General features: G+C 52.8%; 1 protein-coding gene across 1 annotated transcript in view; it reads left to right on the top strand.

Annotated features, from left to right (window-relative positions):
• Sh3pxd2b (SH3 and PX domains 2B) overlaps positions 1-13,508 on the top strand; it is a 68,529-nt gene extending 55,021 nt beyond the window's left edge. The window contains exons 9-15 of the mRNA XM_042672353.1: positions 1,885-2,002; positions 5,146-5,366; positions 6,333-6,382; positions 7,983-8,108; positions 8,956-9,208; positions 9,287-13,036; positions 13,151-13,508. Of these exons, the coding sequence (XP_042528287.1) occupies positions 1,885-2,002; positions 5,146-5,366; positions 6,333-6,382; positions 7,983-8,108; positions 8,956-9,208; positions 9,287-10,488 (1,970 nt within the window). The 3' untranslated portion in view covers positions 10,489-13,036; positions 13,151-13,508. The remainder of the gene's footprint in view (positions 1-1,884; positions 2,003-5,145; positions 5,367-6,332; positions 6,383-7,982; positions 8,109-8,955; positions 9,209-9,286; positions 13,037-13,150) is intronic.
• Positions 13,509-13,805: the final 297 nt, after the last annotated feature.

Genomic DNA, 13,805 nt, shown 5'->3' with positions numbered 1-13,805 from the left:
GACCATCACCTGTGTGCCCTCCTGGGTGGGTAGAGGACATGACCATCACCTGTGTCCCCTCCTGGGAGGGTAGAGGACAGTGATCATCACCTGTGTCCCCTCCTGGGTGGGTAGAGGACATGACCATCACCTGTGTGCCCTCCTGGGTGGGTAGAGGACATGACCATCACCTGTGTCCCCTCCTGGGTGGGTCGAGGACATGATCATCACCTGTGTCCCCTCCTGGGTGGGTAGAGGACATGATCATCACCTGTGTCCCCTCCTGGGTGGGTAGAGGACATGACCATCACCTGTGTGCTCTCCTGGGTGGGTAGAGGACATGACCATCACCTGTGTCCCCTCCTGGGTGGGTAGAGGACATGACCATCACCTGTGTCCCCTCCTGGGTGGGTAGAGGACAGTGATCATCACCTGTGTCCCCTCCTGGGTGGGTCGAGGACATGACCATCACCTGTGTCCCCTCCTGGGTGGGTAGAGGACAGTGATCATCACCTGTGTCCCCTCCTGGGTGGGTAGAGGACATGACCATCACCTGTGTCCCCTCCTGGGTGGGTAGAGGACATGATCATCACCTGTGTCCCCTCCTGGGTGGGTAGAGGACATGATCATCACCTGTGTCCCCTCCTGGGTGGGTAGAGGACATGACCGTCACCTGTGTGCTCTCCTGGGTGGGTAGAGGACAGTGATCATCACCTGTGTCCCCTCCTGGGTGGGTCGAGGACATGACCATCACCTGTGTCCCCTCCTGGGTGGGTAGAGGACATGATCATCACCTGTGTCCCCTCCTGGGTGGGTAGAGGACATGACCGTCACCTGTGTCCCCTCCTGGGTGGGTAGAGGACATGACCATCACCTGTGTCCCCTCCTGGGTGGGTAGAGGACAGTGATCATCACCTGTGTCCCCTCCTGGGTGGGTAGAGGACAGTGATCATCACCTGTGTCCCCTCCTGGGTGGGTAGAGGACATGACCGTCACCTGTGTGCCCTCCTGGGTGGGTAGAGGACATGACCGTCACCTGTGTCCCCTCCTGGGTGGGTAGAGGACATGACCGTCACCTGTGTGCTCTCCTGGGTGGGTAGAGGACATGATCATCACCTGTGTGCTCTCCTGGGTGGGTAGAGGACATGACCGTCACCTGTGTCCCCTCCTGGGTGGGTAGAGGACATGACCATCACCTGTGTCCCCTCCTGGGTGGGTAGAGGACATGACCGTCACCTGTGTCCCCTCCTGGGTGGGTAGAGGACATGACCGTCACCTGTGTCCCCTCCTGGGTGGGTAGAGGACATGACCATCACCCGTGTGCCCTCCTGGGTGGCAGTTTCAGCATGAAGCCACTGGCTGCCCACGCAGCTTATCTCTGACCTGACCCCTCTCCACCTCACCAGGGAAACCTACCAGGAATTTTCCCTCTGGGTGACCAAAGTGGCTCCTAGCAGGCCTTTGGGCCTTTCATTTACTACCTAGAGGCTTACTCGCTAAACAGTGACTAAATGCTGCAGGCAGTGAATATTGCCCAGTGCTAGAGACGGAGGAACGAATGAGATAGGCAAAGCATGCCTTTGTGGTGCTACAATTTTATGCAAGGAAGTAGACATGAAATAACAAATTAATCAGTGTTATGTTAGAAGGCTTCTCCTGGAATGGGGGGTTAGCGTGCCGTGAGTCAGAGTGTTTCCCTAAGAGATTACAACGGTAACCTTGCAGCCCAGATCCAGGGAGGGAATGGCAGTGCCACCCGGACTGCCCTAGGTCCCTTGTCCTGTGGCCGCGTACAGTGGCCCGGCTCCGTGGGGCCTGTGGGTGCACTGGAATCTCTGGAGGAAGTCATCTCTCTGTTCTCATGGGAACAAGTCCATTTCTTACTCCCGCATCTTGTTGCTACAGAGGAGAAGTACACAGTTGTCTACCCGTACGCAGCTCGTGACCAGGATGAGATGAACCTGGAGAGAGGGGCTATGGTGGAAGTCATCCAGAAAAACCTGGAAGGCTGGTGGAAGATCAGGTATCTGCTGCTTTGGGGTCACATAGGGTCCACCTTCCCAGAGATCTCTAAGTACTGCGGAGGGGCAAAGTTTCTGCAAGAGGACATTTCTACCTCTCGGCTGTTCTGGCCTCCTTCTTGGCCCATATCCTTGCCTAAAGTCCATAATAGCAAAGCACAGTACTGTGGGGCAGGAGTGGGTCCTGAGTAAGCGGACACTGCATCTTCTCTGGGTCAGTCACACCTCCCATGGCTCCACCGAGACCCGCTGTGCACCTCACCACTCCACTGCAACCACTGTACCATGCGTATGCTCCTGAGCCTGTGTGTGTGACCAGCCAGACCAGTGAGGTTTGTGCAAGCACACTATGTATGCACAGCAACGGCATTCTCCAACTGCACCTCAGAAAGTATGTCCACTGTATGTGACTCTGATCTTGTCTGGCTACATAGCACTCTAGCCCAACATTTTAGTGGGTATGAAGTTCAGGAGTACTTGATTGAACATGGGGCCTCTTTTTTTTTTTGGTGGGGGGGCGGTCAGGTCGTGGGGCCTGAACTCTGGGCCTGGGCGCTGTCCCTCAGCCCTTCAGCTCAAGGCTAGCGCTCTACCACTTGAGCCACAGCACCACTTCCGGCTTTTTTCTTTTTGCTTATGTGGTGCTGAGGAGTTGAACTCGGCCTCTGGCATGCAAGGCAAGCGCTCTACCACTGAGCCATCTTCCCAGCCTGCTTGGGGCCTCTTTTGAGGCTGTGGTCTGGATGTCAGGGTGGGCTGTACTCCGATGAAGGTTCACCTGAGGCTGGAAAGTGATAAAAACCAGTATCCAAGACTTGACTTCCTCATCCAAGGCCTCTGCTCTGGCATCAGGCCTCCAGTGGTGGCCTGTCTCATGCTAGGCGCACGGATTGCATTAGCCTGAGGTTTTCCAAGTAAGAAAAGATGTATTCCCTCTTACAGGACATTGTAAGATTGGCAAATTTCTGAGATTTCTAATTGGTCTCCACATCTGCGCTTCTAAAGAATCTTTTTTCCCCATTAAAATCCAGACATATTTAGTCTAGTTTTTTGCTTTTAAAATTTTTTGGTGTTGTTCCTGAGACTTGAACTCAAGGCCTGAGCTTCTGTGCTCAAGGCTAGCACTTTACCTCTTGAGCCACAGCTCCACTTTCAGTGTTTTGGTAGATAATTGGAGATGATTCTCATGGATTTTCCTGTCTGGGCTGGCTTTGAACTGTGATACTCAGGCTTCCTCAGTAGCTAAGATTACAGGTGTGACCCACTGGTACCTGGCTCCTGTTTAGTTTTTGAAATGACTCAACAAAATATTTTCCACATAAAGCTTGGTACTCATCTTTCCCCACACGTGTGGAGATGTTTTGAAAGGTGTTGTAAACCAGCTTATTATGAGAAAGATGCTCTGAGTTATGTTTAACAGTTTCCATGGTGTAAATGCTTCCATCGAGCCCAGTCTCAGTCACCAGTGTGGTGTCACCAAGTGTGGAGTTCAGCAGGTGTGTGCACTGTTAGCACATGAGCAGTGTGTGCTGGCTCCTGCACAGCTCTGGACCACACTCACCTCTGGCCGTGCCCATTAAACTGAATTCTGTTGTGCAGAAAATTAGCTGATCATCACACTCACTGAATTCCTTTTGTGGGGGAAAGAGAGCTGGTCTGGCAGGGTCCCTATCATTGCTCAGTCCACTGGCAGTCGCCCCCAAGGAGCCACCAAACGCAGGTTAAGGGATCTGAATCCACCTCTGCCTCAGGCACTGGACATCTCTGTGCCTGAAAGCTGGAGGAGCGGTGGGAGGGAGAGGAGAGCGGGGAGGGAGTGGCACTGGCTAAGATGCCTCTCACACATGGACATGTGGAATGGAAACTCCGTTGTGTGGCCATAGTAAAAAAACAAATTTGAATTCAGATTTGAGTATCTCTTATCTGAAATCCTTGGGACTAGAAGCAGTTGGGTTTTGAATGTTTTTAAATTTTGGAATAGTTGCATATATAAAAGGAGGGCTCTTGGAGATGAGACACCATTCTAGCCATGAAATTCGTTGTTACAGACCTGCCTTGCATATACAGGCGTTTTGGCCACCCCTCCCATAGGATGAGGTGTGGAATTTCCTGGGTGTCACAGTGGTGCTCAGGAACGGGCAGCCTTTGAAGCTTTTGGACCAGGAGCGCTGGGGCTGTGTACAGTCCCTCCCTCCCAAGGCAGGCCATGAAGCGCCTAGGGCAGAGCCAGCACAAGTGCCTTTTCTCCCGATCATTGCTGTTGTTACCCTATGGTGTTGGCTGTCGGGGCAGCCGGTTGCAGGCCCCGTGGCTGCAGCCAGCCGGCACCCGGCGTGTTCACTTGTCCTTTCACTTCTTCTTAAAAAATATCTTTTATTTAAGTAGTTGTACCAAAGAGTTGCCATTCCTCTGGGCACCGGTGGCTCACACCTGTCATCCCAGCTACTCAGGAGGCTGAGATCTGAGGATCACGGTTCAAAGCCAGCCCGGGCAGGAAAGTCCATGAGACTCTTATCTCCAATAAACCACCAGAAAACCGGAAGTGGTGCTGTGGCTTGAGTGGTAGAGCGCTCGCCTTGAGCTAAGAGCACAGGGATAGCGCCCAGGCCCAGAGTTCAAGCCCCACAACTTTAAGAATCCAGTGCATCTTTTCCTTTCATTTCTCCATCATCTCACTGGCAGCCAGGCCACCAGCAGCAAGCTGAACCAGCCACAGTCCCTGCACCAGAATCGCGTACTCTGACTGGGAGACAGGATGGCCACAGCCCAGTGTGGCACTTTATGGACGTTAGGAAGCCATGGGGACAGGGCTTGGGGTCAGGAAGGGCTTGCATGAAGAATCGTGTCAACAAACCCAGGAAGCAAGTTCTCAGCAGGAAGGAGCAGGGAAAGGGCTTTCTGAAGATAGAAGAACACCAAGAGCAGCCTCATGTGTCTGACAAACAGTGGTGCATTTGGGGACCTCAAGCCTGGTAGATGGGTGCTGCAACCAGACAGGAAAGGCCCGAAGTTCAAGCCAGGGGCTCAGGCCCCATCAGAAGGCCGTGGGCCAGCCTCTGGCCCTGGGCATCTGCCATCCAGTGCCTGAGGTGTGACCATCAGCAAGAGCAGATAGCGTGACTGATGTCCTTGCTCCTCCTTCCAGGTTCCAGGGCAAAGAAGGGTGGGCCCCCGCGTCCTATCTAAAGAAGAGCGGAGGAGAGCCCCTGAAGCTGGGTCCTGCCTCTTCCAGTCACTCAGGGACTCTCGACCTGGACGGCGTTGGGCGGCAGCAGACCGCCACGGGCAGGGAGAAGGAGCTGCTCAACAACCAGAGGGATGGCCGCTGCGAAGGCCGCTTGGTGTCTGATGGCGACGTGAAGCAGAGTGAGTACACCACACACACGAGCTCCATCTGCTGGCCTAGGCTTCCACGCCGCCACTCCGGGTACACCATGACACGCCAGTTCCGGCAGCACGTGCATCAGCTTGGTAAAACAAACCCTTAGCCAGGCCCTGGACCATCGCATTCAGCCTTCTGACCTTGAGGCACAGACCAAAGCAGTCCAATTCCAGGGTGAAAAGACCTGAAGTCAGCCGGGCGGTGTTTGGTTCCCCCTCTTTATGTATTATTTACTCTGGGCTTGCTCTAGAGCACAGAGGAAAGCATCACGACATTGATGCCTGCCCGCCGTGAGCCCGGAGCTCCACCGTTGTCACTTCTGTCTGCACTGTTGTCCCTGGAGGCGTGTGCTTTGGCTGCGCTGCCCTGCAGAAGGGTCATGCGGCTTTGTCCCGTGCTGGAGGCCTATGAGTCTAGACCCAGCCATGTGCTTTGTCCCGTGCTGCGAAGCTTTCCACTACTCAAGGCTCCATCCCCTTCTGTTCTGTTTCATTGTCCGTCATGGGGCTTGAACTCAAGGCCTGGGCTAGTGCTCTACCTCTTTGATTAACTGGAGATAAAAGTCTCACAGGAACTTTTTTCCCCAGGTTGGCTTTGAACTATGATCCTCAGATCTCAGCCTCCTGAGTCGCTAGGGTTACATGTGTGAGCCACCGGCAGATGGCTCAGAGAAGCGGTGCATTTTTTGTGCTGGTACTTGAACTCGGGCCCTCACACTCTCACTTGGCTTTTTCTACTCAAGGTTGGTGCTCTACCCCTTGAGCTATACCTCCACCTTCTGTTTCTATGTAGAAAAGATCCAGGAAAGGCCAAGCTGACAGAGGATCCTGAGTTGGGTGAGGAGAGCTTGAGCTGTGCACTGTGGAAGTACATGGCCTCCCTGAATCCACACGCAGGGTTCTGTCTGTGGAGCATTGCTCGAGTATGAAACATATCTTATTTCTCTATAGGATCACCAAAGATGAGGCAGAGACCCCCTCCTCGCCGGGATATGACCATTGTAAGTGTGGCCTTGCTCTGGAAGACTGTCAGGGCTGCCCCCCTTCCAGAGATACTCTTTCCTATGCATACAGTAGCCTTCTGTAGCAGGCTCTCCGTGACAGGTGGGAAAAGGGAGGTCCAGGTGGGGACACATGTCTGTGTTCCACAGTGCACTTTGACATTTCACGCTGGGAACCTACTGCGCTTCCTGAGCTCAGGCCTCTTAGGTTAATCTTCTCAAATGATGCAGATTCTTAGATAAGGTGACAACGTTTTGTATCATCCATCTTTTTTTGTCTTGTTTTTGCTTTTGGTCCTGGGGCTTGAACTCACCACCTAGGGCTGTCCCTCAGCTCTTCAGCTCAAGGCTAGCACTCTACCACTTAAGCCACAGTGCCACTTCTGGCTTTTTTCTTTTTGCTTATGTGGTGCTGAGGAATCGAACCCAGGGCCTCAGGCATGCAAGGCAAGCACTCTACCACTGAGCCACCTTCCCAGCCCTACCCTCCATCTTTTAACTCTCTTGTTGCCTTTCTAACTAATCCAGGCTGGACATCCCTAATCTAAAAGTCCAACACCTGAAACTTCTTTATTTTTTTTTATTGTCAAGGTGATGTACAGAGGGGTTATAGTTACATAAGTGATAAATACATTTCTTGTCAAACTTGTTACCCCTTCCCTTTTTTCTCCAACTTCTCCCTGCCCCACAAATCTGAAACTTCTTGAACACTGATATGATGCCACAAGTGGAAAGTCCCACACTTGACCTCCTCACATGATACGCTGCAGTCATAATACAGATACATTAAAAATGTTGTCTAAAGATATCGCACTACATACATGCATTTATGCATGAAATATGAATGAGTGGCTGGGAAGTTGGCTCAGTGGTGGAGCGCTTGCCTTGCATGCATGAGGCCCTGGGCTCCATTCCTCAGCACCACATAAGCAGAAAAGCTAGAAGTGGCACTGTGGCTCAAGTGGTAGAGCTGAGGGACAGCGCCCAGGCTTAGAGAGAGTTCAGGCTCCATGACCGACAAAAAAGAAAAAGGAAAAAGAAATATGAATAAATGTGTTTAACTCTTGGGCCCACATTTGCATGAGGGCTGCTCACCCTGTCCTTGGAGAAGAGGGCTTCCACGCTTTTACGTTTGCCATTGATTGAGCACCTGTTGGTGCCGTGCTGTACATCAGGTGCATCCCTGTGTTCTCAGCTGATGCTTGGCGACAGGCCTACCAGATCAGCACTGCATTATGCTCAGTGCACAGGACACACAGGCAGGGATTTGCCCAAGATCACATCCACCATCAGTTTGTTCAGTCCAGATTGATTTGCAAATTTGTGTTCTTCTTAAATTCAGACTATTCTTAAAGTCCTCTTAAATTAAGAGACTATTGTCTGGTCCCAAATTTTCATGATGCAGCTAAAAGCCCCATGTTTCTTCTCCCTGCTTTAAAGTTGAAGGGCCAGTTAAATTTCATCTGGGGGACAGCAGCGAGTCACCAGGGCCAGCAGTGGCCTTGTGTATCTCCCCACCCCCAGTCCCTCAGTCCCGTCCTGACTCAGTGTTGCAGTTCCATGGTTAGCCTGGAGTTAGCCCTCTGTATAACCCTACCAGCCTCGAGGTCTCAACCTGCCGAAGCCCCCCATCCCACCCCAGGTGGAAGAAGAGTACTACACCATTGCTGAGTTCCAGACCACCATCCCAGATGGCATTAGCTTCCAGGCTGGCCTGAAGGTCGAGGTGAGTACACCTGCTGTGCCTTGCCTGCTTTCATTCTGTGTGTGTGTGTGTGTGTGTGTGTGTGTGTGTGTGTGTGTCTTGAACTCAGAGGCTAGGCACTGTCCCTGAGATTATTTTGCTCAAGGCTAGCACTCTACCACTTGAGTCACAGCGCCACTTTCGGCTTTCTCTGAATAGTCTATGGAAGATAAGAGTGCCATGGACTTTCTTGCCTGGGCTGGCTTTGAACTGTGATTCTTAGGTCTCAGCATCCTGAGTAGCTGGGGTTACCACCGGCGCTCCTGCTAACTTGATTCTAAATATCATCCCTTACACTGTTATCCCACCTCCTCTGCTTCTGAAAAATAGGAAGAAGTTAGTGGCTTTATTGAGCTGTAATTCACACACTAAACCATTCACCAGTTAGAAACGTGAAATTTAGAGCTTCGTATGTTCACAGAGTTGCATGCCCATTGAGGTTGGAGGTGTAGCTCAGTTGGTAGAGCTCCTGCCAACGAGTGAAAGCATCAATGACCTAGTTCAAGGCCAGGTCTCAGACCTATTTAAAAAAGAATTGTACATCCATCATCACTATCTAATTCCAGGACAGAAAGAAATCCCTAACCCAGTAACAGTTACTCCCTGTTTTTCCACCTCTCCCCTGGCCTTTCCACGGCTGTACACTCGCCTAGTTTAGTTATTTCAAGAAGTGTATAGTATGTAGTCCTTTGTGACTGACTTTGTGTCTTCTGTATCTCCCCCATCTGCTTTCTCCTCTTTTTTCCACTTTTTTTTATTCCTTTGCTTCCCATTCCTTTGCATGTACACTGTAATCCCTGGCTTGTGGCTTCCTTTGGCCTCCTCCCAGGTAATTGAGAAGAGCTTGAGTGGCTGGTGGTACATTCAGATGGAAGATAAGGAAGGGTGGGCGCCGGCAACCTTCATTGACAAGTACAAAAAGACCAGCAATGCCTCCAGACCCAACTTTTTGGCGCCCCTGCCCCATGAGATGACCCAGCTTCGGCTCGGGGATGCAGCAGGGATGGAGCATAGCACGAGCAATGAAGTTCTGGGCCCCTCCAGGCCCCTCCCAGAGGCACCACATGGTACTGTGGACTCCGGTATGATGTGGTCCAGAGACTGGAAGGGAGGGAAGGAGGCCCCGAGAAAGGCATCCTCAGACATGTCTGCCTCTGCAGGCTATGAGGAAATCTCAGACCCGGACCTGGAGGAAAAGCCTAGCCTCCCTCCTCGAAAGGAGTCTATCATCAAGTCAGAAGGAGCACTGCTGGAGAGGGAGCGGCCGAGGGTCGAGCAGCACTGGGCTTCCTCACCCAAGCCTCCCGGCTCAGTTTTGCCAATGACTCCATCCAAGCACAGCCCTCCAGCCCGGGACAGCAGGAAGCCAGAGCCCAAACCTGATAAAAGCAAGTTGTTCCAGCTGAAAAATGACTTGGGGCTCGAGTGCGGCCACAAGGTTTTGGCCAAGGAGGTAAAGAAGCCCAACCTCCGGCCCATCTCCAAAGCCAAGGCCGAGGCGCCCGAGGAAAAGCCAGGAGCCGCCCCCCAAAACCCATTCCTGAAGTCCAGACCTCAAGTCAGGCCCAAACCATCTCCTTCCCCTAGGACAGAGCCAGCTCAGGGTGAAGACCAAGTGGATATCTGCAACCTCAGGAGGAAGCTCAGGCCCGCCAAGTCCCCAGAGAAGGATGGGGAAAACCACCAGGCTGCGAGGGGCCAAGACACAGCCCTGAGCCAAGGCTTCCTCCCCGGGGAGGGACCTGCCCATGCCCAGGACCGGTCTGGCAGACAGGAGGGGCTCAGCCCCAAAGAGATGTCCTGCAGAGCCCCACCAAGGCCAACCAAGAGTGCGGATCCTGGGCCCAAGAACGTACCCATGCCTCTCCAAGAAGCTACCCAGCAAAGACCTGCGGTCCCACCCAGGAGGCCACCTCCCCCCAAAAGCATAGCATCGTCATCCTCCAGGGCCTCCCCTGAGGTCAGACCACAGCATGAAGGCCATGAAAACAGGGCTGCTCCTACTCCAGGCCGCCCCCTCTTGGTTCCGCCCAAAGCCAAACCTTTTCTCTCTAACTATTCTGTGAGCCAAGATGACATACGAGGCAAAGGTGGCCCAGGACCACGTACAGCCAGCAAGATGGGGGAAAACAGGAAGGGAGGACCCGCAGCCTCCTTCCCCAAAACCGAGGGCTTGAAAGACACTTTATATGTGGCTGTGGCCAACTTTGAAGGAGATGAAGATACCAGCAGCTTCCAGGAAGGGACGGTGTTTGAAGTCCGGGAGAAGAACAGCAGCGGCTGGTGGTTTTGCCATGTTGTCAGTGGGGCCCCTTCCTGGGAAGGCTGGATTCCTTCCAACTACCTCAGGAAGAAGCCCTAGCCTGCCCCTCCCTGCGTGGCCACACTGTCCCTGCGGGCCTACCCCGCATACTTAACAATCATACTTTACTAGGCTCCATGAATTTCAAAGGACGGGTGCCCAGTAGGGCTGGCTTCTTCCCTCCCGTGACGGAGTGAGTGGCTGGGATGGCAGGGGCTCTGAGTCTGACCCCCACCGTCCCGGCAATCCCCGGGACTCATAGGCCACAGCTGACGAGATGGAAATCCACACTGGCTCCTTGCCTTAACAAGAAAATGCTTACTCCACTCAGTGGCACTGCCCCCTGGCAGTGGGACAGAGACTTCTCAGACTCCAGGGCCCAGACCTGGCAACTAAAGAAACGCTGGGAAGTCTCTTGTTGCTTAGAGGCAAATGGTAAGAGGTAGTGCCCCCAGTCTGTGGTGACTGGCTCCAGCAGCTCCCTGTGCCTCCAGGCCTGTGGCTGTATTCAGTTTCCAAAATTCCTACCATAGGGAGAACTGTCTATTGAAGCTGACTCCGTTGCCAATCTTCAGAAAGTGTCTTCTTCAAGCCCTGGGGGCCTTCGGCGTCTGAGGCCTCACCACATGCAGCGACCCTTGAAGTGGCTCTGGAGAGCATTTCAGCTCCCGTCTTCTGCCTTGGGACTGTGACTCATCCCCACGATGTGGCCCCACCCCGGAGCATGCTTCACTCTCCTGCTGCAGACTCTGGTCCAACCAGGGCTTTTAAAATGAGAATTCCTGCACCCTCTTTGGGGCTTCTCATTTTTGTCTACCTGGAATCAGAGTCTCCACGCTTGTTTGAAGAAGGGAGCATTTGAAAGGCACATGACTCACGAGCACCCCTTTGCTGAGTAGCTAGTTGGTGCCAAAACTGTTCTTGGCACTTTGCATTCATGGTTTACCCTCGCAACTTCCTTGTAATATTATAGCCATTTTCTGGTTAGGAAACCGAGGCTCAGTGTGCCCAAGAAGACAATGGAGAAGAAAGGAGGAGCGAGGGTTGAGGCCTGCCTAACCCCAGGGTCTGTGGTCTTCCCTCTGTGAGAGGCAAATCAGTCAGGGAAGAAACTAGGCCTGAGGAGCAAGTGGCCAAGTAGCTTCTTTGTGATGTGAGTGGTGATGCTCATGGCTGCTCCTTCCTCCTCTCTCCCAGCCATTCCTGGACTCCCAGTTGCTTCTCCAGGGCAGGGGATGGCCCTGGTTCTGGAGGAACAGAGCTCTGTGCTCTGCTTCTTTGCTGGTGTCCTCTGGGGGATGGTGCATGTCGGGCAAAGGGAGCGGGGGGTCTCCTGCTGGCTGAGCAACGGTGGCTCTGTGAGTCGACGGGCTTCCTGCTCCACTCTGCCCCGTTAGGGTGGTGGAACCTAAGCCAACCACTTCACATGTTTTACTGGATAGGGCTGAGGCCTGAGTAAGCCCCAGAGTCAGCCAGGACCCAGGTCTAACACTCAGATCACAACTGAGGCCTGAGGACGTCCCCAGAATCAGCCAGGACCCAGGTCTAACACTCAGCTCACAACTGAGGACGTCCCCAGAGTCAGCCAGGACCCAGGTCTAACACTCAGCTCACAACTGAGGCCTGAGTAAGCCCCAGAGTCAGCCAGGACCCAGGTCTAACACTCAGCTCACAACTGAGGCCTAAGTAAGCCCCAGAGTCAGCCAGGACCCAGGTCTAACACTCAGCTCACAACTGAGGCCTGAGTAAGCCCCAGAGTCAGCCAGGACCCAGGTCTAACACTCAGCTCACAACTGAGGCCTGAGGACGTCCCCAGAATCAGCCAGGACCCAGGTCTAACACTCAGCTCGGACTGCTTCAGCCTATAACCTGGCTACAGAAGAGGAGACAGCTCTGCCCTGCTAGCCTGCCCCCAGAGAGGTCCACGTCAGTGCTTTTAAAACCACAAAGCCAGCTTTCCATGGATGCCTGCATCTACATAGAGTGCCAAAAGTTTTGTTCCTCCCCTGGCCCCTGCCACAGGCTCTGGAAGCTTCTTCAAGGAAAGGGATTTCCTCTGGCCAAAGTAACATGTGTCGCTTCCTCCTTTGCTGAGCCTGCAGGTCCACACCTAGGTTGTCTTGGGACACTGCAGGAGTGTGGGCGATGGTGTCTTTGGAGAGTCTCTCCAACACCCCTGACTCGGGATGTTGTCCTGACTTTTTAACCTACTAGGGTTTAAGAAGTGTCTGTAAAGCTGTTTTGCAGGGTTTAACTACTTTTCAAAAGACAAAACTGTTTCTGGTTTGCTTTTGGCTTTCCATGACCTTTTCAGATATTTTGTGAGTGCTGACCATGTGCTAGGCACTGGGTAGGCAGTGGTGTGGTAAAGAATTTAAGTGTTTCTGCTGGCTCTACCAAAGGAGAGTCCCTGTCCATTTCCTTCTTCTCCCAAAGATGAAGACAGGGAGGATGCGTAAGCTTACCTTCCTGTGGCCACAATGCTTTCCTGAAGCTGAAGGAATGCCTTTTCTTCTGTTATTATTCTGGCATGACTGATAGGTACAGGAGAAACATTCCTTCCTGTTGTTGGGGAGAATTCCTGTGTCTGGCTCCATCTACTTTAACTGTATTTTTTTGTCTTTTTTCTTTTTTGGTACTGGGGATCGAACCCAGGACGTTGTACTTGCTAGGCAAGCGCTTTGCCACTGAGCTACATCCCAGCCCTCCATCTACTTTAGAGGTTTATTTAAGTTACAACATCCACACTTGTTGTTGCTGGTCTTGGAGCAATGATAGGCATAATTCCTGACAGGTTCCTGAACTTGGAAAATATCCACGGCTCTAGAAGCGCTGTCCATACCAAATACCGGACAAGTTACAAGCCTTGAATACACTACTGCCCTCAGCTAGTCTTCACAGCAGCCCTGGGGGTGACTAGTATTGGCCCTTAAGTGTGGCCTAGTGCAGAGTAGCTGAGTCTCTTTTTCCCAAACAGTGGCCATGCCAAGACAAAAATCCAGAATAAAAGGAAGTGGCGCTGTGGCTCAAGCGTTAGAGCGCTCGCCTTGAGCTGAAGAGCGCAAGGACAGTGCCCAAGCCCAGAGTTCAAGCCCCATGACTGACAAAAAAAAAAGAAAAAATCCAGAATATTTTTCTCCCTCCCTCATATCCATGAGCTTTCCTAGTGCCATCGGCAGAGAGTGTGTGTGGAGCCCCCAAGGGGGTCGCCTGACCCAGCTGGCCCTGTCCACCCTTTGGGCAAACGTTTCAGCAGGGTGCAGGCCAAGCCGTGGTCCAAAGAATGGGCAAAGTGTGACTCTCTCTCCCGCTCACCACCTTATCGTGGCACTGTCTCTTACCCAAGAACAAATGCACAGCTTGTAGAGCCACAGCGT

The sequence above is a fragment of the Dipodomys spectabilis genome, unplaced genomic scaffold (genome assembly GCF_019054845.1).
Source record: "Dipodomys spectabilis isolate Male_0828 unplaced genomic scaffold, ASM1905484v1 ptg000699l, whole genome shotgun sequence".
NCBI lineage: Eukaryota > Metazoa > Chordata > Mammalia > Rodentia > Heteromyidae > Dipodomys > Dipodomys spectabilis.
The sequence above is the reverse complement of the archived record's forward strand: the minus strand, read 5'-3'. Positions and strand labels throughout refer to the sequence as shown.